General features: G+C 36.9%; 1 protein-coding gene and 1 long non-coding RNA gene across 2 annotated transcripts; one reads left to right on the top strand and one right to left on the bottom strand.

Annotated features, from left to right (window-relative positions):
• On the top strand, nt 1–24909 carry LOC106056706 (solute carrier family 52, riboflavin transporter, member 3-B-like). Its single transcript, XM_056004386.1, has 8 exons — nt 1–205; nt 2016–2182; nt 3708–3887; nt 4047–4126; nt 9186–9456; nt 13600–13834; nt 14091–14270; nt 24194–24909. The coding sequence occupies exons 1-8, from the start codon at nt 26–28 to the stop codon at nt 24386–24388; spliced, it is 1488 nt and encodes a 495-aa protein (XP_055860361.1). The 5' UTR covers nt 1–25; the 3' UTR covers nt 24389–24909.
• Nucleotides 15662–19762, bottom strand: LOC129921746 (uncharacterized). Its single transcript, XR_008773707.1, has 2 exons — nt 19372–19762; nt 15662–19254 (listed from the first exon to the last, which is right to left on the bottom strand). It is a non-coding gene; the product is annotated as an uncharacterized LOC129921746 (long non-coding RNA).
• Nucleotides 24910–25816: the final 907 nt, after the last annotated feature.

The raw sequence follows: 25816 nt of genomic DNA, 5'->3' as shown, positions 1-25816 counted from the left end.
ATCTTGGATGGTAGCAGTCTGAATTATGACGTTAACCAACCGGTCACGTCAAGACAGCACTAAGCTGGGAGTCCACGTCCTGGTAGTCTTATTGGGCATTACGTCATGGTCAATCATGAATGGACTGTGGGTGGAGCTGCCCATACTTGTTGTCCATCTCCCCGAGGGCTGGATATTACCTTCATATCTGACCATTATCTGTCAGGTGAGAACTTATATATCATCTCGTCACAAGCAATGGTTATACTAATCGGGTATTCTTAAGTTTAAATTTTACACGATTAATTTTAAATTGTTTGGCGCTAGATACATTAGGTTACATTACGTTATACATGTCGGTTGTGTTAGGAATAAATAATTAAAAGATGACATTAGAGGTTCAAAAGGAGTAAATGATTAGGGTCATATTAATTCTCAACAAATACTAATAAAAATGCAGATCATATAAAGAAAATTTTTAAAAATTGCTCTTGAAAGGAAAACAACAATAGATGCAACGTATTAAAGAGTTCTTGATTTTGAAAAGCAGCCCTAGCAATCCCTTATAGAACGAATTATTATCGGCAATGTCTCGCTTTTAGATGATCCACGAATAGTTTATTTAACACAAAAAAGATAGTTTTCATCAATTACTAGAGAAAATTTGAGAAAATTTCAAAATTTGAGTGAAATAGAAAATAAAATACTTAAAATTGTGTACACAAATACTTTCTAAAAAAAAATAAAATTCTACACCAGATATGTTTCATACTGAACAGATCACTATTATTGCTTCTGTTTCTTATACACCTCCTGTAGAAATACATGAAAACTTTCTGGTCTTTCGCCCAATCACTGATACAAACAGAGAAGGACTTGATGACTTCGTAATAGAAAAAAATCGCAAAGTTAAAATTGGAAATAAAACATCTAAGAGGGCATGGGAAATACGACAACGGTGCGAATATAAAAAAAAGTAAGCGAATAGTCTACAAAATGGTTTTAAATCAAAGAGCGCTTTTATAAGTGTCCAGATCAGTCTAAATGATTTTTTTTTCTAGAAAAAAAAAGGGGGGGGGGGCATCATTTTTAAATTTTGCAAAGCAGGTGGCCACAACTGTCGCGGGGCCCTCTTTACACATTGACAACTCCGACTCCTTAAGATGTGTTCTGGCCACAAAACTATTCGACATCATCTTTTCGGTTGTATTACAGCGTTTTTAAATCCCTGGTAGATAAAATACATATCCACAGTAGATTCGATGGAAGCCTTTTAATCCTGACTCGACTTGAAGCCAGAACGAAAACTGCTGCTCGCTGTGACACTCGCCTCCCGTTCGTAAGAAATGCTTTAGCAGCTGCATATAAAGAGCTCAATCTTACAATAATATTTACCCAGACTGAAGTTCTGGCACAAGCCATAAAAAAACTATTGACAGCAGCCTAAATTTAGACGTGGAAGTGACAAAAAAAAGGAAAAGTTTCTGCAATAATGGTTGTCAATCGGAAACAAAATTCGAAAAAAAAAAAGTCTACATTTTTAAAATCTCTTTTGTGGAGGCCCCTTTTTGTGGATACTCCGGGGCTGTATCCCTGTCTGCCTTGCATTAAATCCGGTCCTGCGTAGACTAACCGATGCATATGTTAAGAAATAACTGGGTAAAAGTTCATTTTTTTAGTTCACCTAAATGGGAAATTAGTGAAATTTGTGAATCAGTTCAGTTCTATCTTGAGTTATTTGCTAAGCTCTATGTCGCTTTAAAAAAAAAGAATTTTTCGCTATAGAACATTAGTAAGCTGGTTTTTAAATACATAACTGGAATAAAATTAATCTCTGTCATTTTGACCTTGATAGGTGCTTAGTTGCTAAAGGCACACACACACAAAAGTAATAATACATGAAATTTTCATATTTTTTCGTTCAGCCTAAGTGAGAGACTTAGAGACGATTGGGAGCCATTCAGAAAGGTCATTTACCTTTCTGTTATAGATTTTCATGTAATTAATATAAATCTCATTCGTGCATTCTTTCTCAGTTTGGTAACATCGGTCCGATAGTTTTTAGCCTGTTGGTTTATCTGACTCCAAGAAAGAAGATTGAGACACCAACATCATTCGTCATTGTGGTAGCGCTGACTCTCTGTGCTGCGCTCTATGGGTTCTTGTGGAAAAAAACATCTCCTATTGGTTCAAATGTACACAGGTATAAAAATATTGAAGTAGACTGGATTAATAAATATAGCAGTATAGAGTAATTTATAGTTAAGTTTGCTTTAATGGTTTAAACTGTTCAGTCATCAGATGAGTTCACTATGTTTGTACTTGTCATTTATATAATTCACCTTGTACATATCCCATAAACAATAAATCCATTTGAAGTGATACCAAAAATGTTAACCTCAAACAGAAAAACATTTTAAAAAATACATTTTGTAAAAAATACAATACCTCCATTATACATTATTTCGAATAAAATTAAATTAAAAAAAAGAAATTATAAATATATTTTTGGTCAAGCCGAGTATCGAACTCGTACTTTGGCACCGTCAGCTCGACCATCATACATCTCTATCCAATTGGCAAGAATTACATTTGTATAATTATCATTGATTTATTATACTCTCGACGGTAGGAGGAGCTTTTCAGCCTCACTGGATAGCTACTGCCTAAGATTCTTATTCCTTATGGAAATTTGTTGTCATTACAAGGACTCTTTTCTCATATAAAGACAACGCAACAGAAACATACACATAAATAGAACACACACAAGAAACGAGTTCATTCAGTGACTGCACAAAGGCATCTTGGTCCTTTTCATGTTTCCTGACCGACGAGTGGCGTTGATATAGTCTGACCGAATAAGGAACGAACGAGTTTTTATACCGCTGTGTTCTTGTTTTGATTGACAGCAGCCCACTTCGCGACGACCTGACGTAGTTCTGATTGAGCGGGTGGCCGTTGTCTTCCAAGATTTTGTTGACTTTTCTTAGACATTTTTGTTCAAAAAGTTCCTTTCAATGAGGTTGTGAGTGTGATTTGGATGGCCTTTTTATAAAGTTCTATCCCGCCACAGCTTGCAGCACCTTCTTTATGTGTCAAGTTTGCCGTTTCTGTAGACAAGCTCCAAGACTGCAATAGTGCAGCACAGTTCCAATTGAAACTAAAGAACCGCTTCGAGGCTCTTGCAGATATACTGACCCTTGAAGAAGAGTGGGCCAATTTCAGAGATACCACTATTGAGTGCGAGGAAGAAGTCATCGGAAGGAGGCGAGGTTCATTCAAGGAACGGTGGATACAAGACAGAACATGGAAATTGATAGATGAGAGGAAAGAGGCCAAATGTAGACGAGACCAGAGAAATGAAACACAGCCTCGCAGCCTAGCGGAAGAAGCCTATAGCAACTAGTAACATAATAAAGTCTTAGGTTGTATTTACAAATATATTTTTTGAAGGCATTGACTTATTCAGGTTGTACTTTCCTTCTTAGTTTATATACAACTAGCCTATTGGTTGTGTTATTTGAATGTCATGGAACTTCTCTAACCCTTTACCACTGTCTAGTGGAATCCCATGATGCTTGTCTCTGTTTGTTTATCTTTGACAGTCCAGCTTGTGGGCGAATAAGTGATAGGTGAGTCTTTAATGAGTGTGTCGCTTCTGCGCTTATGATTTTAGACATAAAAGATGGAATCACAAATGCATTAACATATCGAAATTCTACTTTCAGCGTCGCTCTGATGTCTCTGACATTATGCCAATCCATTTTTGCAGCCACCACATCCATGGCTTATTTGGCCTTCATGTCCCACCTGAAAGCTCAGTATATAGGCAGTATCTTTATAGGGATGAGCTTGAGTGGACTTATTCCAGCACTAGCTGCTGTGGTTCAAATCCCTGGAGAGGTGGAGTAAGTTTTAAAATACGAGAAACACTCTAAAATTAAATTAAACGTTAATTTAAAAAAGTTTATAGTCATATTTGATTTAGGCCTACTTTAGAAATTGTAATTATGGTAAGAAACTCCAACCTTGCTTTACAAATTTGACTTTTTTTATATTTGCTTTAGATGCTTGAGAGGTGCAATCAATAGTACAAATGAATCAGTAGCCTATCAATTAAAGAATTTTACTCAGAGTAATTTATTTGGTACGTACATGAGTGACAAAAAACATATAGATTGAATTATTTTAAGTAGGTAGAAAAAAAATAAAACACGTCAAAAAATAGACTACAGTATTCTTAAGTTTTAGTTATTGTTTTTACATAGCTTATATCAGCTCACTCTGTTTGTCTGTCAGTGGCGTCATTAGGGGCGTGGGGGGGGGGGGTGCGGGCCGCACCGGGTGACACCCATCAGTGGGTGACACCATGGTGAGTAAAAAAGCACTTTTCCAAAATGCAACTTTTAAAAATAAAAATAACTGCCTCGAATACGGTATTCAACACAATTCAGTAGTATATCCTAACCCTTCTTAATTTAATTCTATTCGACTTATAATCTCCCTACTATAAGAAAAATAATGCGTTACAGACGCCAGGAAAAGGATTTTCTGAAGTTTAGAAATGCAGAAAAACGCCCCGGACAAATCTAAGTAAGCTTAAGACGCTTCCCCAAACATCTGAGTTGAGAATGTAATATATTAGGTTGTAAAATTTAAAGAAACACATAGACGTAAGCCCCTAGCTCGCAATTCGACGCCTAGGGCTGCAAGCTCTCTCCACAGAAATCAGTCTTAGGTGACTTTCACAGCCACTTTCTAATTGGTGCCCACGAAATTCAGGACATCTAAAAGGGTGTGACGCAGTGTTAGACGCGTAAGGTCATGTTTTTGCTTTCCTCTTTTCGGCTTTCACGTGAAGTCTGACTTTGGTAAATGTGTTTCGTCTTGTCTAATGATATGTCTCATAAATCTCAGTCGACGTTCATTTGCTACTTCTCTTAGACGAGGAGTGTCTGTGCAGGAAAAGATTTCTCTATTGGTAACATGATCTTGGTATGATAGTCGTAGGATCCTTCTCAACCATCACTGCTGAGTCACGTTTAGTCTGTTTTAAACCTCCACATCTCCAAACATTGTTGGCCGTTGGGAAAATGACTGTATTGAAGAGTTGGATTTTAAACAGCAGGCTTATTGATTTTTTCACATAGACTGTACTTTTTGAAATACGGCTCCAGCTTTCCAAACCAACACCGTGATATGCATCTCCATCGCTTGAGATAACACTGCCTTAAAAGGTTAAATGTTCTTTTTGTTCAAGATCTGTATGACTAAATCCAACTCGGTTTGGTTTACGCCATCGGAACCCGAATGTAGCTTTTTTAATGTGTTTTTTTATGACATCGTCGATGGTTAGAGGAAAGACAAAGATAAGACACTAAGATGCTCCCAAATCTCACAACCGTCTCGATACTGAAGAACAGTACACACACACAAGCTGACCTGGACACCACGACATTTTGATACATCAGTACAGATCAGTTCACAACACACAACAAGAAACAATTCATGGGCGTAGCCGGGGGGGGGGGGTTCAACCCCCCCCCCCCGAAATGAAATCCCCCCCCCCTGAAGGACCATCCCAAAAAGTTTGCAGTTTAGTTAGCTATCAGGTAAAAATGCAGATTTAGATATTTTCATCATGAATTTGGGACGCTATGAACAACAATCTGCCAACAAAATTAATTTTCCCCTCCGTCCAAAGAAAATATTCTGTTAATGCATGATTGTCTGCGATCACTCAAACACTATGTTTTGTTGTCACAGATAGATATTAACATTAACATATTGTAGACATTAATTAATAATAATGATAATAATAACGGAGACTGTGATTATCAAAGTAGACATAGAATACTATCTTTTTTATTTCCGTTCCGATCCTTTGCTTTCGCACAAAACATAAACAACAAACAATGACGTAATATCATATAATATTAGCACACATTATGTGACGATACGAAACTTGCATGCAAAAGTTCATTTGAGTTTTTCCCAGCAAACTGTGAGAAACTTTAATTTTTAACATAAAACAATTATTTTCCTGTCCACCCACAGCTAATTTCTTGTAGGATTTATCCCCCCTCGCACGTTTCTCACGGGACGAATCTCCACGTAAAACTTTAACTAGCCTCTCTAGGGCTAACTTTTAATTTTGACCGCTGTGCAGGTGACCGCACACACTAGTCCCTTCACGCTGCGGCCTAATAACTTTTCACACCTATCCCCCCCCCCCCCCGCAGGATACACATCGCTCTAAGAATAGCATTGCACTCGGGCTGGACAGATACATATTCGCTTAAGACTTTACTCTCACGGTAGGCAACGAATATTGACCATAAATCTGACCTGACGCCTGACATCTCCGGTACATCGATACATGTGAGAAAATCAGCTAGCTTTCTTCCCCACCCGTTAAACGAAAAGTCCCATCTATATATAGAGAGAGACCAAAGCATTCCAAGTTAGGCCCGCTAGGATTCATACAGTCTCCTCTGTTAGGAAGTTTAGTTGTGAGGATTCATTAGGAACAAACGGGTAAGTGTAAACATTTTACTATACTCATTTTATCTTATAGGAATGTGTGAGTACACATTAGTACACAACCACGTTCCCCGTCATTACATTATGACTTTATTATGTATGTATCTTGTACTATTTTATGTCGATGCTATATCTTCATATAGTATTATTAATGCCGCTATGGTTGTCTACCTTTGAAACCATAGTTATTATATTTGATTTGTTATGTTTCATCCATTCCTGTATTTTAGTGATTGATGTAAACAATACCCTTTAGTGAATCTAAGTACTGTCTAAGAACTTAGATCGCAGTGCTCTAAACTTACAGAGCCCATGTTAAATTATTTATTTCACACTTCTGTTGTATATCCCTCATACATGTTATTATGTCTCCCACCCTTGTGAACTTATAGTTCCTTGGATGAATGTAATTTTGATTAACTATATCAAACCCTTATTACTGTAGCCATATCCCTAATATTTTATTTTCATCTTATCCTTTAGTATATAATATGCTCATTCCCCATTTTACTGTAACTGATTACTTATCGTCGTAATCAAATTTAATGGATGAATCTTGACTAGTATCATCCTACATTGTACAATAGCACATTTATTGTGGTTATCTTACTTATATCCTTTTGTTATTGAGTTATATGCGCATGCTTTAAGATCTTATAACTAATTGTCTTAAATGCCCTATTGGGATTGATACCAATGCTTGCATCTGAATGATTGCAAGGCATATGGGACTCCCTACTCTATGCCTTTAGGAGGTTCCTAATTGTCTGTCTTATCCCCAGCCTGGTTGCTACCCCTGATTGCTACCCCTGGTTGCTACACCCGACTGCTATAACTATCAGATCTCCATAGAAAGCTGTAACCGGAGCAGACCACACCAGATACCCCCCCCCCCCAATTACATACATGTTAGCAAGAAGGCATTGCCTACTGTCCTTGGCCCTATCATATTGCCCAGTGTCCACAGTGCCCTATACTGCCCAGTATCATCTGCCCAGTGCCCTGCCCAAACTGTCCACTGCCCAATAGCTATTGCCTAATGCCGACAGATCAGAGCAACCTTCGCAACAGAAGATAAACTGGTGTTGAGTTAGCACGGCTCTGTACGAGCTAGAGACCACAGCTGAGAGATCACCCCTCTACAACTTAGTCTGCAGCACCAACTCTCTCTACTGCTAAACAGGCAGCGGCCTCACCCTAGAGCCAGTTTGCCTACAGCATAGAGACTACCCCGAGCCGACGTCCTAAGACAGAGCCGGATGACTCATCCTTCTGAGTGCCAGTCCTACGACCGCCAGAAGACGACCCACGGGCTAGCAGCTAAGAAAATAAGTAGCAGACATAGGAACATCCTTCTCTTCCAATCACTCACCAATTAGCAATCCATGATGAGCAATTATGTTAGATATTAGCACCTTCATTTCATTTCTTAATTATAATTTTATTTGATCATTTTTCTTTTGTAAACTTTCATTCATTAAATTATTTTTATTTATGAACTTATAATATTGGTCTGTTCTTACTGTTAGTTGCGGTGTGCCTGTACAAAATCTTATATGTGAGCGGGATAAAATTAATAAAATTTCCCCTAGACATAAATAAACAAGCCAAATAATAACTAATTAGCATCTCGTCACACATTATCCACAAGGTAGTAAAGTTGCATGTCTTAATACAGTCAGCATAATTATCTATATGTTGATAAAGATATTATAAATAATTGGTTAATTGGAGCCCTTGGAATTACTTTTAAAGTATTGGAACCATTGCCTTTTTTTTATCAAACTGATGGCAAGGTCTGGTGTTGTTAATCTATTCCAGCTCTCATTGAGACACCCTTGTGAGAACGTTTGCAACAGAAATTATTACGCATACTGTCAACAGGGAAAACTTCAAGTGGGCATAGGAAGGACCCAGTTCTTTGCGATTATTTATTGTTATAATCATTATATGGACATATAGATCTAACAATAGACCTAGACTTTTGATTCAGAACTTCTAGATCTAGAATTTAGGTGCAATCTGTACTCACATATCACATTTGCATAATATCGGTATACCAAGGCTGACTACGCCAGGTTTTTTTTATATTATTTTTATTGACAGACAGACAGAGTGTGTTGATATAAGCTTTGTAAAAAAAAATTAAAGTAAAATACCCCTTTTCAGAAATTGCGATCTAAAGAAGCATATTTTATTAAGGTTATCTGTTTCCTTACCCAACTGTTATGCCCAGCACAACGACAAATCACCTTTACTTTCCCCAACTAAAATCTGGTACTCATTAGAATTGGGTGGACTCAGGGGCGCCCTAAAAATTCCGAAATTCGAGATACCAGTCTTTACCGAGATTCGATCTCAGAACCCTATGTTCAGAAACCTAGCATTTAACCACTCAGCCCCCGCCCTCCCACATTAGTACGTTTTAACAAAAAATTTAAAGATTTACAATCATTAATTAATTTACTGTTTATTTCACGTTATAGATATAATATTCTGGTTACAAAATCATAATAATATTTAAACAGATGTTTTAAAATAATATCAAAATCAAAACTATTTTAGATTTGATTGGCAATACCAGCATTCAGCAGTTTCAATTCAAGGGACGATATTCATCTAATGGCCCTTAATTTAAATTCAAATAAATATTTTCACTCTAGATTTGAATGCCTTTGAGCCTGTTATAGAAGCAGCAAGCAATCAAACTATACATATGACCAGGCTTCTTCAAAACTCTAGCCATTTTGAAAACACTCTCCAGCTTTACAAAGAGGAACCGTCCTTTTCAGTGAAGTATTTCTTCTTGATGCTGGCATCACTGGGTGGGCTTTCGTTTTTGTCGCTAGTCTTGCTGATCTACCATCCTTATTGTAAAACGGAACATGCAGACATCAAAAAGGAAGATAATTGCAGACTGGTCCCGATAAAAAGGTTAGATGGTTTGGGTTTTATCAAAACTGTTTACTATTACCTCTATTTTCTCGTCTGTTGTAGCTCTTGGCTAAGTATTATCTTATGTAATCCTATCTTTACAAATTTTATGAACAGAGAAGATAGCTGTATCCTACGCGTATCCATGTGTTAATCAAGTCGTGCACGCCTATCAGAGAATCAAACTCTGCCAAGGCACTGGTCCTTTCAACTGACTCAAGCAACCCACACCATGTACATTCCCAATCTAGGTCTTTAACTATGCTATCAATATAAACATATTTTATTCAGCAGATTTGCCTATATTCCGACACAGTTCGGTAGTTGCTTACGTGTTTTAAAGCTATTATTTGTGCTTATTACACAGCAGCTGAGCTGTGTCTGAAATTTCCCCCCTCAAAAAAGTATCTAGGCCTATAAGTAGCCTTTCACTAAGATATGATTATTCTTCTGTAACTTATCAATTCAAATTTTTAGTCTATGACAGTGATGAGCAAACTTTTGTGAAAAGCGGGCATAAAAAATGAAAGGGAAAATTTTGCGGGCCATAATTATTTAGTATAAGAATTAATGATATTCTAATTTAACTAAAAATATCTCTGTATGAAGCTACGAGTGTTTTGATAATAATAGTTCTTCTTAATTTGAATCAGCTTCGGACATAGTTATTATTAAAAGTAAACTGAGTAGTGAGTAGTTCGTCCGTCTCGGGTTTGTCTATAAAATTAAAAACAAAAAACAAACAACTTCCACATCCACTCATCGTGAGCAACACATTTAAAATCAACTCTAAGATTTGTATTCGACATTTAAGAGCTAACCTATTTTATGAACATGTTGGAACACTACTTTAAAAAAAGAAAGTACCCCTCTTACGCAGAGCAACACATAGGTCGACTATTTCTGTGACCCACCGTTAACGAGGCGCAACGACCAACTGCTTTTACTTTTCCCCAACTAATGTCAGATGCCATTTAAAGTTGGGTGGACTCAAGGGAGTCCTAAAATCCTAAAACAAAAATTTAGTTAAGGCTACTAATGAAACTTTGCTGTTGAGACAACAACTTTGAGAAATGTAAATGTTCAATATAACTCCAACCGTCCCATTTGAAACTTGAATGCTTACATTGTGAATGAAATTTGTACTTTTATTATTTCAAAACAAGAGGCGGGCCGGACTAAACCTGGTCTATAACGTCTAGATAGATTTTCGTAATTAAGACATTGATATCAGCGTGTTCGCATATATTTGTTTATCTCATAATATTTTGCTCGAACTGTCACAGTAGTTATTGCCTTAAAAATTAAATACATTCACCAGTTAGTTAAGAGACAAAAGTGGTGTTCCATTTCTTTTTTTTTTGGTCAAGGTTCGACGGGACAGATGAAGACCAAGCCAGGGCCAGGCCACGTTTTATTTTAATGTCCGTCTTTTACCAACTCTTTTGTTAGAGTATTCATATTTCAATTTGTGGATGTTTTTTTTTTTAACACGTTTTTTTTTTCTTTTCTGTGTTGTGTTAGGTTTATGAGAGAACAAAGGATTCACTAAAATCTATCATTGCAACCGGAGACATATCCAGTCTAACAAATACACAACCAGTCACTATGTCATTTTGTTAACCCAACGATTAACTCCTTATATCAAATTTTACTACTATGAACGATCATTATTGAACAGATATAATCTGTTTCCCCGTAACATGTTTGATAGAGCTGTTTAAATCTGTTTCTCCTTAAGTGTCGTGTTACTAACAATATCCTTACATGCCTTTTTACATTGCTTAACCCAAACAGCGATCCACTGGGGTGGCATCCGAGTATGTGTGAAAACGCAAACTACTTTTGTTATCTTGTGTTTCGACGTGATATTTCTTTAGATACCATTATTCAAACGATATTAAAGCAGTCTAAAAATTATCGTACACAGGTTAAAGGAAGACCGACAAGAGCGTTTATAAGCATTAGACAGGCATTAGTCTAAATGGAGCTATACTTCGCATTGAACAAACATAAATGCATATATCTAATGCGATCTCACAAAAAGTTTTAATTTTATAAATGTAATTTTATTTTATCAAACTTGGCTTGATGTACACAATAAATTTGTACTAGCAGTAAATGTTACACCTTCTGGAGATTAAAAAAAATTGTTAAATAGTATTAATTTAATTTATATTAATTTCGCATAATAAAGAAGAAAGTAAGGCGTATGTACGTAAGTCCCGAATAAAAAGCAAAACCGTTCGACCAATCTTGATAAAACTTGGCAAAAAATTTCCTAAGATCATGGCGGAGACCGTAGTGTATGTTTAATGTCCCTCTCACAACCGGAATGACCTAAAAAAAAAAAAGACAAAAAGTAGGCCTACTTAATTGTATCTCTTTTAAAGAACGAAACGTTTAAACAAATCGGGTAAACCCGTTTTCACAGGAATTTATATTGGCTATGAATATGATGGCTGAAGGGGTAAACCTATTTTCATACTCTATTTTTATTTTCGTGTCAAAATAAAAAATGTGATGTGAACATTCTCCCAGTTTGACATAGATCTGAATTCAATCCAGAAGATCAATACCCAAACTAAGGCCCGCAGGCCGCGATTCATATACGGCTAGTTTTAATAATAATAATAATAATAATAATTTTATTTATAAAGCGATGTTAACAAACAAAATGTAGGCTCAAGGCGCTGTAATAACATTACAAACACAAACACGACAATAGAGATCAAAAACTAATCTAAAAAAGTTTTAAACAAGTAGGTCTTAACTTTCTTCTTAAAAGTGGTATAGCATGTCTGTCTGAGACATGAAGAGGACCAATTTGATAAGACCTCCCGATCTAACATCACCAATAATATTTATTGATGAAATCCTGCTGGATGATGTTCGTGAATTCTGCACAAAGACGACTTGTGCACAGAAAAGGAAGTCAAATGACATATTTGGTCCATTTGGAAGGAATTCTTCATCCTTAGTAGACTAAGATCGCTTCTGAGAAAACAATAACTCCCCATGAAACAAACAGGCAGGTCTAGAGCGCAGTAGCTAGCGAAACATGGTCCAGAGACAAAGCATGCTCCATTTCCGTTGTTGCCGCAGTATCATGAAAGATAAATTTGCAAGGCAGAATAAGAAAAACTGAAACATTTGCTTACTCAAGTCTTCCCAGTATATTCACCATCCTCGGGTTACGCCATACGTTACCCCGTGCATGTTCGCCGCATGGAGGATGAACTAATCCCCAAAGTCGCCCCCCACCTAGATATGTGAATGTAATCTAACAGGACATCAAAGCAGTGAACATCGCTATGTTGAAGAAAGTGACAAAGAAAACTATGGGTAATGAATAGTGAGCTTAGCTCTGAAACAAACGAAAAATGGCTGGTTCCTATACTAGAAAATGTTTTTTTTTTAAGTTTTAGATGTTCCTTCAGAGTTGAAGATAATCTATTTCCCAGCCCGAACCTTCCACAGGACTATGAGGGATTGCAGCTGGCAGGGTATGAACCCAGGACCATCGAGCCGACCGAACAACAGTGCAGCGAGCATAACGCACGATCAGCCAGCCATGTCACCTTTACTGTGTAGTACATAGCAAGAGAACTGGAATGTCACTCCAGAATAGAGCTTTACAGTCTACATTCACATAAAATAGTTCTTCAGTTCTCTGCGAGATGAACCATAGTCGCTCTACGACTGAAGAAGACTAACGATAATTTTGTAAATGTTCAACTTCAATTGGAGGCGTGGTGGCTGATCGGTAGGCCTAAAACGCTTGGCTTCCGAACTGGGGGAAACCTAGCTCGAATTTTGGTGAAGACTAGGATTTTTAATTTCGGGGGATCTATGGTACCTCTGAGTTCAACTAGCTCTAATGAATACCTGACATTGGTTGAGGAAAAGTAAAGGCGGTTGGTCGTTGTGCTGACCATTTGACACCCTCGTTAACCGTAGGCCACACAAACAGATGACCTTTACATCATCTGCCCTATAGACAACACGGTCTGAAAAGGGAACTTTACTTTATTTCAGCTTCCATTCCTCAACTAATTAATAATTGCAATAATAATATTTATATTATTATACGATTATTATACGATATAATAACCTATGTTAAATTATTTTTTCCAACGATAGATCTAACAGTTCAGCCAATGATTCAAACAATAGTCAAGGCGTAAATCTAGAACCAACAGAACAAGCTCAGCTAGATAATAAGGATGAACAAGATGAACAACTTTCCAAAGCAGAGTCCTGGTATTTGTTAGGTCTTCTGGCTTGGATAAACATGTTACAGACTAGCTTTGTGCTGGCTATCCAGGTGTACTCCAGTCTTCCATATGGACTATTCTTTTACAATGGGGCAACCAAAGTAAGTTAATGTAATAGGTGTGTTCTAATTCCTTCATTAATTGAAGTATTTTCCAATCTATTATTTTTAAATGTCTTTAACTTTTTGTAATTAGTTTATTTTCATTAAGTATTTTAGTGCCTCCAATTGTTGGGGACTTCGCATGAGAAAATATGTCTACTATCGCATGTTTGTTTTTTTTTCATCATGTTTTGCTAGAAATGATAGAAGCTATACTTTTCAAAAGCTATTACCAAAATTAATTTCTTTTTCACAGGCAGAAAACATAGTTGACCCAATAGCTTGTTTTCTAACAATGTGGGTGAAAGTCAAGTCTATTAGAGTTATCTCTTCATTGACGTTGCTAGGGACGCTGTTCAGTGCATACATCATCATTGTAGCAGCCATGAGTCCGAACCCATTCCTAGTTAAACATATAGCAGGGGGCATTCTTATTGTGAGTCTTGAAAACGTTTGTCTTTTCCAACATAGTTTTTTTATTTTGAGTCGTGGCTCCATACATTGAAGATAGTTACAAATACATTGGAAACAAAAACATCTGGTACGGAACGGTGCGAGGGCCGAAAAAAAATACACAAGTTTTACATAATAATCTAGATTCTAGAATATTGTTTTTAAAGCCATGTTTGTAATCCTATTAACAATAGAAAATGATGACTTCTTTTTTTTTAATTAAGCCAAGAAAAAGAAGGTTACAAAGACAGCTTGTGTGGAAACACAAACTAAAAATCGCCCTTAAAAATGGTCCACCCTGGCAGGTAAAAAGGCAGGTTTCAATATTTTCAGAAAGAATATCAGAATGAAGTTCTATCAAAGACAAATGACAGAAAAGAATGGAGAAATAAGTTTGACAGATCTTGTGTGGTGCTCCAACGATCCAGCAGTCTAACGGATAGGTGAACGTGAAGGTGAAGTTGGATGTGACCTCAATGCCTAACACACTCTCTTGCACATTCAGCGAAGGCTAAATCATTCAGATCATAACACGTGCAAGACAATTCACATTCATAACCTGGGAATTATTAAACAAGGGATATAACTATCATACCAAAATATCAAAGTAACATATTCCCTCTCGCCATACCTCCCTCTGACGTCTCTCCTCTCACTATATGACTGTTATTTATCAAAAAACAGTCATTTAAATGTTTATAATATAGATTTATACACATACTATCTATATTATAAAGTAGAAAGTAAGGCGTATGTATGTATGTATGTATGTATGTATGTATGTATGTATGTATGTATGTATGTATGTATGTATGTATGTATGTATGTATCTATGTATGTATGTATGTGTGTATGTATGTATGTATGTGCGTGCCGAATAGAAATCAAAACCGTTTGACCAATCTTGATACAACTTGGCAGAAATGTTCCTTGGGTACTAACTTAGACCGTAGTGTATATATTGTAGCTCTAAAACAAACGTTAAGACCCTCAAAAAAAAAAAGTTGATCAACGTCGTCTGCAGTCTTGAGTTTCACCCACACCGATGTATGGTTGTCTCTTCAGATGGCGATGTCATGCCGTGCTGAATCTCAAGACCTCAACAAAAAATGGGGAGTGACGCAATGACCTCGCTATATAAGAAGTATAGGTTCTTCAACAAATACGGTTCAAATAGAAATGTTCAACTTGTTTCTTTTCACGAAATGCTATGTTATATAGTGTCAAGATCTTGATATCAGCTCTTGATGGCTATACGTCTAGGGTGATTCTTACTGATGTAATTTAGCTGATAAAACACACACATCACAGATGACTATGGATTAAAGACCACAATATTCAATAATGATATAAATCATGATCTCTGGACACAAATTTGCATATGAAAAATAAATATTTAATTAACAACTATAGTTACATATAACATGTGATTCTAGAATTAAAATTTAATAATCACATAGACATTGATGCTTGGCTGTAGGTCACGATGAACTTTCCATTTCTCTTGTCTCTCTCTCTCTCTCTCTCTCTCTCTCTAGTCTCTGCACGGATCCTGGAACCCAACGTCACAGTCCGCTCAATACTAGAGTGATATCCCCTTGAGTAGCAGGCAAGGATACACCATATATAGATCTACCGTCTCTGACCGTCAGAATGTCACTAAGACTCAGACAGTCGCCAAGACTGTCACTCTAAATAGACAAATAATCAAGATATCGCTAACAACTAGCTAAAGCGCCATTCTATTTATTCATAATCAATTAACATCTAATACTAGATATATAACTAATAAAAACATTTCTTCTTACCCTGGTCCTTAAGAATTAAAGTTCCTACATGTTGTCTCTGGCAAACAACTCACACCTCTTGGAGTCAAGATCGCGAGCCAACCTCGGCGACTTGCTCCCAATGTCTGTATGTGTCGTTCACCAGAGAACGCCTAGCACACGACACACGCCCCTGCTAAAACTACATGGCGTTGTGTCCCGATTGCCCCAAACTCTACTCTATATAGGCTGAGTATCTAGCCTACGCCTAAACTAACATTACTAATGTCTGTCCCGACCCACATATCAGTCTCTCTACAAGACAAACACCTAACTGACATTGTCCTAACCTTTGTCTGGTCTCTGTCAAGTCTATCGGTGAGCTTTGATAACAGCTATTAAACTAATTAATAACCCTTGCACAACACTGTGACATCTTCCCCTTCTCCTTTGACTTTTGTTGCAATATTTGCAACCAAAGTCACACTAATACGACTCACTAAACTGCCTCTACCATCTCACATTTGGAGAACAAATTCTGGAACTATATTGAGACATAAAAATAATGTTATAGAACACATGCAGCATTGCTAACCAAAGTCTTTAGGCAACTGTAGCACACTGGAATAAGATTATAAAATCATAAACAAAGTGGTTGTAATTAAGAAGAAAAAAAAATCAAAACAAACATGTGAACATCGTCATCTCATATATCTGCACTGCAACTGTCACAAACTTCAACTTTAAACATCAAATAATATAGTCATGAATCTCTGCAAGTAGATTTACAAAAAAAATATACATCAAAGTGAACATGCAATTCTGCCAATCAAATCTCGAGTGCAAGTAAAACACGAATTAATATAAAACTAAAAGTAAGAAAAATGATATCATCTAATCATGGACAAAGTTTTTCGGATTGCAAGCTCCACTTGCATCTTATTTTCGACCTAAATATAGAACAGTATAATTCAATATATAAGTAACTAAAACATAATGATAATAAAATGAAAATACAAAATTCATTAGCATCCCTATAATAGAATAGAAATTGTAAAATGGCTGTACTCACTGCCAGTGTCCATCACACATGTCGTATAAAAAAAAAACAACGCTTTGTCATTTACTTCAGTGTCTGTTATGCACTCTCCTCCATTAGAAGGACTCACTTGACTCTTCAACAAACAACTCATGTTCCACCTTGGATACAAATGTCCTAAAACGTCAATTTTCTGAACTACCTAGATAGCGTGTACATTAATCGCCATAACTCAGCTAAAGCTCAAATATTTGCCAACAAAAAAAAATCTATGTAAAAAAAAAATCAATACCAATTCAAGCTCGTCAGGCCTAAACTTTAACATCTTAGTAATATCAAACGTTGAACAAACTAATCAAATGACCTTGATAAACTGATGATCTGTCAACACAGCAACATCTCACTGAAATAAAAAAATCCACGACATACCTAATGTCGGATATTCTATATAGAGCTATAGCCAACTATCATCAACACGTTCAAGCCAAAAAAAATAGACGGCATACAAAAAACTGAAACCAGGCCCAACAAAACTCGAGACCCACTGTAAAAAAAAACAACTCTTGCCGCAACAACAAAAAATCATTACGTCACCCTGTGACTTAACTACCATGAATCCGTACAACAAGGACACACCAGGTAAAAAAAATCAACGCTCGACCTCAACTAAGAGGGAGAAGAAAAACAAATGTCCCTGCCCTCTGGCATGGCACTGGAAACGAAATTCCAAAACTTCCATTAACAACTACAAGGTTTGATAGGCATTACTAAAATACATGGGTGGGGTAGACACTACATGACCCAACGCCATTGTCTGTCTCTCAAACCCCCTATCCCGCCTATCAAAACACCAAAATGGCAACAAAAAAAACAACTGGCCAACAGTACTGCTCACCTGGCTAACCATCTACAAAGCTTAACAAGCTAAAAAGCAAGAAAAAAAAATAACTGAGGACAACGACACTATACGTTTACCCAACGCGAACATACAGGTCCAACCCCCTTCTACCTTCTCCAAACAATATCTCGCCCCTGTCTGCCTGCAAAAACACAGTATAAGCACAGTATAAATGTAACACTGCCCAGTGCAGTAATTATGCTTTAAAAATAATGTCCACCTCTTTCTATCCCACCTCTATGAAATCCCTAAGCTCCCTATCAAAAATAAAAACAAGAAAACTTACACCTTATCTCACTACATCATACAGCTTACCTAAACATTGAAAAAACACGAGCTGAAGATAACAACGTTACCCTCAAACCGTGGATACACGAAGGCCCCAAGACAATGGGCGCAGGAATCAGGAGTGACAGTCTAAAAATAGATCATGTGTGACGTCCACTGCCAAACAGCCAATTCACCTGTACCACAACAAAAATAGGCAGAAAACAAAATGTAGAAAAAAAAAATTTTGAAAAATACAATCATGGTATTACAACAAGTGTAAAAGTGTAAACAGAAACTCTACTTAATGCTAATTCTAAGCAGTGAATATTCGTCCAAACCTTTACAAGCAAAATACAATTTTCTCAATACTATGCTGGATAAAAAAAAAAAGTCAATACTATATCAAGTATAACCAAAGTATTTTCACTTAAAGAAAAATAACAGGTCCCAGTTATTCATTAGCCCCCAGACATCATTAAAGTGTCGTAAAAAAATTAAAATAAAACTTTAGACGAGGCCCCAATTGTCAAGATCTTGATATCAGCTCTTGATGGCTATACGTCTAGGGTGATTCTTACTGATGTAATTTAGCTGATAAAACACACACATCACAGATGACTATGGATTAAAGACCACAATATTCAATAATGATATAAATCATGATCTCTGGACACAAATTTGCATATGAAAAATAAATATTTAATTAACAACTATAGTTACATATAACATGTGATTCTAGAATTAAAATTTAATAATCACATAGACATTGATGCTTGGCTGTAGGTCACGATGAACTTTCCATTTCTCTTGTCTCTCTCTCTCTCTCTCTCTCTCTCTCTAGTCTCTGCACGGATCCTGGAACCCAACGTCACAGTCCGCTCAATACTAGAGTGATATCCCCTTGAGTAGCAGGCAAGGATACACCATATATAGATCTACCGTCTCTGACCGTCAGAATGTCACTAAGACTCAGACAGTCGCCAAGACTGTCACTCTAAATAGACAAATAATCAAGATATCGCTAACAACTAGCTAAAGCGCCATTCTATTTATTCATAATCAATTAACATCTAATACTAGATATATAACTAATAAAAACATTTCTTCTTACCCTGGTCCTTAAGAATTAAAGTTCCTACATGTTGTCTCTGGCAAACAACTCACACCTCTTGGAGTCAAGATCGCGAGCCAACCTCGGCGACTTGCTCCCAATGTCTGTATGTGTCGTTCACCAGAGAACGCCTAGCACACGACACACGCCCCTGCTAAAACTACATGGCGTTGTGTCCCGATTGCCCCAAACTCTACTCTATATAGGCTGAGTATCTAGCCTACGCCTAAACTAACATTACTAATGTCTGTCCCGACCCACATATCAGTCTCTCTACAAGACAAACACCTAACTGACATTGTCCTAACCTTTGTCTGGTCTCTGTCAAGTCTATCGGTGAGCTTTGATAACAGCTATTAAACTAATTAATAACCCTTGCACAACACTGTGACATATAGAATCTGGTTAAATCTAGGCGTTATCTACTTTGACAAAAACGATATTCGAGTAGAAAATTTTATTCAGATTCTATCTTAAGTGTACTATCAAAACAAACTTTCGTGTGCTGATCGCTTGTGTGGGGTCAGGGTGAACTTAGGTCAACCAATAAAACAAATTGCAGGCTCCGGCTAGTGATTAGTTCAATGACATTTAGTAGACTATTTGTAGACTGGTTTTACTTCAACAATAACGTGTTGGCTGACTGGTTACAATTTAAAATAGTAGATGTAGAATAAATCAGGCTTAAATTATTGCACTTGTAGAAAAGAAAAAAACTTGATGTACTTCACGCTCTTACTGGCGAAAAATAGTTCCTCCGTGATCTCGTATGTTCCAAAATGTAAACGATTATTAGGTTACAAACAAATAATACAGATTGCCCTGAATCCAACTTTAGTAGACAAATGACAGGTACAATAGTTACTGTCCCTGACCGGACGAAGCCCTCAAATGTCGGGTTCCTTTTTATTGCTTGGCTTGACTCGTTAGGGGTTACTTGATTCCTATTAAGAACAATTATTACTAAACACACTAAATCCAGCTATCCATAAATAACAAAAACACTTTAATATCAAATAAAGCACACAATTAAGAAATAATACAAAACACAAGTCTAGGAAGCACCGTCCAACCTTCCTGGACCAGCACAAGACTTCACTGCCTAGCACACTCTCTCGCACATTCAACGAAGACTAAACCATTCAGTTCACATCACGTGCAGACTATTCACATTCATAACCTGGGAGTACATAAGCATGGGGATATAACTATCATACCAAAATATCAAAGTATATTCACTCTCGCCATACCACCACCCACTGGCGGATCCAGAACTTTGGAGTGGGGGGGGGGCGATTTTTTTCCAAACCCTAACCCTAACGCCCAGTAAACCCTAACCCTGCGCACAAACGTGCATACAGCGCGCGCGCGCGCACACACACACACACACACGCACACACACACGCACACACATATATATGTATATATATATATATGTATATATATAAATATGAGAATAAAAAAAGCAGCATTTCTCAACCTTCGGCGAAAAACAAAACAACTGGGGCAGCGCTATAAGGTTCTCTGGTGATGTTCGGGGCAAAGCCCCGACGCCATAAGCGTTTTCTTGCTTTTTTCACTGCAGAAACGCATTCTCCTGACAAGTACAGCTCATTATTCATCAATGGAGTTCGGGGCGAAGCCCCGACGCCATAAGCGTTTTCTTGATTTTTTGACTGCAGATACGCATTCTCCTGACAAGTACAGCTCATTCTTCACAATGTAGTTCGGGGCGAAGCCCCGACGCCAAAAGCGTTTTCTTGCTTTTTTCACTGCAGAAACGCATTCTCCTGATAAGTACAGCTCATTATTCATCAATGGAGTTCGGGGCGAAGCCCCGACGCCAAAAGCTTTTCTTGCATTCTTCATTGCAGAAACGCATTCTCCTGATATCTACAACTCATTACCCATAAATGAAGTTCGGTGCGAAGCCCCGACGCCAAAAGCGTTTTCTTGCATTCTTCTCTGCAGAAACGTATTCTCCTAACATCCACAACTCATTACTCATAAATTGAGTTCGGGGCGAAGCCCCGACGCCAAAAGCGTTTTCTTGCATTCTTCACTGTAGAAACGCATTCTCCTGACCTGAAGCTCATTATTCATACTTTAAAAAAACGACCTTTCGAATAATGTTGTACTTGAAAAATATTCTAATTTGAATTTATAGACCCATAATACATTGCAAATAAAACCGATTTGTTCCTTTAAAAGATAGGATACCCCACGTATTTAGATTTTTGCTTTGAGGATCGCCGCCGAAAAAAAACTTATTCGATAAATAGTATTCAAGAAAACTCTAGCATAAATTGTGAGTTATAGTCCCAAATTTATTTAGCTAGAAAAATATCAGATTGAGTAAAGGTTGGGAAAAGGCGACTATGAAAATGTTATTTGAGTTTAGAACTCATCTCAATCATGACTCTTATACTGAAAAATTTCGTTTGAATTCTAACTTTTCCAATGCAAAGTCTTTCTTAAAATACTTATGATAACTTCATGTGAAATTACAAAAACTCTGTCTGGAAATGGGAATGGCGGTAGAGTGAAAACGATTAATCCTCGCTCCTTTACTAATTTCTGCTAAAGATTGTATTTGGCATTAAAGAATAGGTATGGGGCGACTCGATATAAGAATTTCATTTATAGTATATATAAATTATATTAGTGACAGATTTTTTAAATTTTGTAATTTCTTAACTATAATACAAAAAAGAAAAAGTATTGATTTGTCCGATGGGGGAAATGCGATTGCATGTATCGCCCCTCCCACCTGGTACAACCCTTTTTCATTTAAATTTTCTAATGATACAATTTGAGATTAGAGTGTGGTACGACATATTTACAATGGGTCACATATCAATACGTAGTTTATATTATATAGATATTCAACTAATTTTATTCACAAACTATGATTCTCCACAAAAATAGGACCGCCCCCCCCCAGCACTCAGAGGGCTAGAGTGGGGAGGGCAGTACATGCAATCGCCCCCCCCCTCACCCCACCGAATCGGCCAAAATACCAGAAAGGGAGCGACATAATATAAAATTTATATATTAATTCAACTAATTTTGTTCACAAACTATGATTTCTCAATAAAAACGGACCGCCCCCCCCACTCAAAGGGTTTAGGTGGGAAGGGCAGAAGAGGTATTCGTCCCCTCCCCCCACCAATCGGCAAACAGGGAACGACATAATATAAAGATCGGTTAAAATATCAATAACAAGTTACAAGGATATAGATATTTAATTGATTTTGTTAGCAGGCTGGGATTTCTACCAATAAATTGGACCGCCCCCCCCACTCGAAAGTTAAGGGGGGGGGCGGGAATGATACCATCGCCCCCTCCCGACCCCACCAAATCGGCCAACATACTAGAGGGGGGGGGCGAAATAATGTAAAAATAGGTTGAAATATAAATAATTAGTATATATTTTTAACATAAGTAATAAATTCGTATACAAATTGTGTGAATCCTATACTTAAGTTCGTCCGCCCCCCCCCCGGGGGGGGGGGTCGGCCGAGTGGGGGGGGCGATCGCCCCTACCGCCCCCCCCTGGATCCGCCAGTGCCACCACCTGATACCAGGACTAACTGATGCCATATAATTCTGTAATTGAACTAATTGTTTTGTAAAGGGTCTATCTCTTATTCAATACCCCCCCCCCCGCAAAAAAAAAACAAAAAACAAATTCCGAAAAAAAAAAAATCCTTTCGTTAAATGTTCTATGCTTTAAAAAGCATATTAGTTCACGCGATAATATGTAAAACTACTTATTAATTATTTTTAAAAAATTATTTTCCACTTTAAATATGATTTTTTTCTCTTTGAAAAGAAAGGAAACATTTGTTTTGTAGATATAGAAGTCGGTTTGACAGAACCTACTTTGTTAGCAATACATTTGTAAAAAAAAAATAAATCTAAAACCGTTTGCATAAATGTGTTATAAATATTGTAAATAATAATCTACCTGACTAAATAGTCTCCCGTGTTTGTTACTATTAATAGTGAATAGTTGTAAAAATGGTGTATTTTTATGAAAAAAAACTGCTTGCATGGTTGATTTTAAAAATTGAATTTTTCGCTATTAGAAAAGAAAAAAAGTATCCGTTGCATCAGAACTGTGAAAGGTCTAAAAGATGGACTACACAAAACCATATATAACAAAACTAATAGCGTCAATTTCCCTTTCGAAACCGCTGAAAAGAGTTACTTTTGAAAACTTTTTTATTATTGATCTCAATTTTCAGCCCACAAAAATGTTTATTTAGATCTGAATAGAAGAGCTTAAGATTTTTTCTGAAACGAAGACCACTGCTTTAGACTCTAGGCCAACATCCCTGAGGACAGTAGGGAGTGGGGGGGGGTGAACGGACATGATTTTTCTGCAGCCATCTCTTTGCTTTTGATAGGTGTGCATTGCTTATTTTACGGAAACTAAGTTTAACCACACTGGAGTACGGATAGGGATGCGTTATGCTTGTATCATATAGCCTAATGATCTGTACCATACTCTATCTCTGGTTTGGCTTCTTTTTAGAACTGGGTTTATTTAGATATGTTCGAAGAATCTCAAAGTTCAAGTATTGGTCATGGCTGGGCGGCTCTGAGGTAGATACATTTTGTTTTGTTCATAAATAGCCTAAAATAGCAAGAGACCTTTTTATTTACCGACACACTTCGATGATTTTTTTTATGACTATGATTTCGTACAAGAAAATAGTTCTTTGTATAAACAATTTCTTACATGGCATATGCACATTGGAGTTTTATGGTTAGCTAACATCTCTTAATATTATAATGTTTATTTCTTCCATGTTAGATTGCTGTCTGGATTATTAGTACTGTTCTGAATGTCTTTGCCAAGGTCACGATAGCAAGTGTCATGCGAAGTCAAGGCCGGATCTCACTCCTTTACACTGGGGGCAGCACCCAAACTGGTACCCTGATTGGGGCTGTGCTTGCATACGTCATGATCAATGAACTGAGACTGTTCAAAGACAGCCCATGGTGCTAAACAGAGAGAATCGTGATTGAAAAATAGATAGATACAAAGAGTATATTAGCATATATAGCATGTTTTATATATTATAAGTGGCAATGTCTTCGAATCCAGATTATCTATCAGTGCAGCTCTTCACATGACTAAATCAAGATAATAAGAAGTATACCTACAACATTTTAAAACCTTTTAATTTAATGGCAATATCTTCGATTCGACAATTAAGGATGAGTAGAGTTTCAAATGACTACGCTAACCCATTTGATATTTTTATAGTGGACTGTGGTTTGCGCAGACCAAAACCACTCTTTAGGCCGAATGTTGACCACAGTGGCTCAGTAATCTGAGACGTTTATGGGCTGCAGATGGCTGTGGGTTTTATTTTGGTCTACATTGCCACTCACAAAGTACCGTATAAGTAATACAAAAATGTAACGCATTTCAAAATCTTCAATGATAGATAGCTTATATAGGCCTAATTATATTGAGAACAAATGTCTTAAAGTCAGAAAACTGTACGTTGAACTATAATGCACTACAACATATATCATATATATATATATATATATATATATATATATATATATATATATATATATCATGGGCGTACCGGGGGGGGGGGAATCGAAATTTAGTGACTGATTTTTTGCTTTGATTTTGTTTATTTTGGGTGAGATTTTAATACTAAACGATCACTTGCACCAGCACAGCAAAGGGGGTTTTGAGTTTAAAACCCCCTACAAGCGGGTTTTGAGTCTAAAACCCCCTACCAGGGGGGGTGAGTTTAAAACCCCCTACCAGGGGGGGGTTCGAGTTTAAAACCCCCTACCAGGGGTTTTTGCAGTTAAATGCTTCTCTTCTATAAAACAAAACAAAAACAAAATGCAAACGACAATCCCCAAATTCCAAGAGCACAGTTAAGGAAGATTTTGATTTTAAAACCCCCTCCAAAATGTACGATAAATCCCCTCTTCAATATAAAAAAAAAGCAAATTACTCTCTCAAAATTCTATGAGCGTAACCAAAGTGATTTCTAGTTTACCCCCCCCCCCCCTCTTCAGTTGGGTTTGAAGCTAAAAAATACCTCTTCAATACCCGGTGTAAAAAACAAAAAAGCAAATTACGCACTCAAAATATTATGAGCGTAGCTAAATGGGTTTTGACTCAGTTTTGAGTTTAAACCCTCCTTCAGCGGGGTTTGAAGGTAAAAAAATACCTCTTTAATATTAAAAAAAGCAAATTGTACACTCAAAATGTTATGAGTGTAGTCAAAGGGGTTTTGAGTTTAAATTCTTCTACAGTGGAGATTGAAGCTAAAAAATACCTCTTCAATATAAAAAAAAAAATCTATGAGCGTAGCCAAAGGGATTTTGAGTTTAAACCCCCCGCAAGCTGGATTTGAAGCTAAAAAATACATCTTCAATGTAAGAAAAAAGTAAATTA

Source organism: Biomphalaria glabrata, chromosome 11 (genome assembly GCF_947242115.1).
Source record: "Biomphalaria glabrata chromosome 11, xgBioGlab47.1, whole genome shotgun sequence".
NCBI classification, from domain to species: domain Eukaryota; kingdom Metazoa; phylum Mollusca; class Gastropoda; family Planorbidae; genus Biomphalaria; species Biomphalaria glabrata.
The sequence above is the reverse complement of the archived record's forward strand: the minus strand, read 5'-3'. Positions and strand labels throughout refer to the sequence as shown.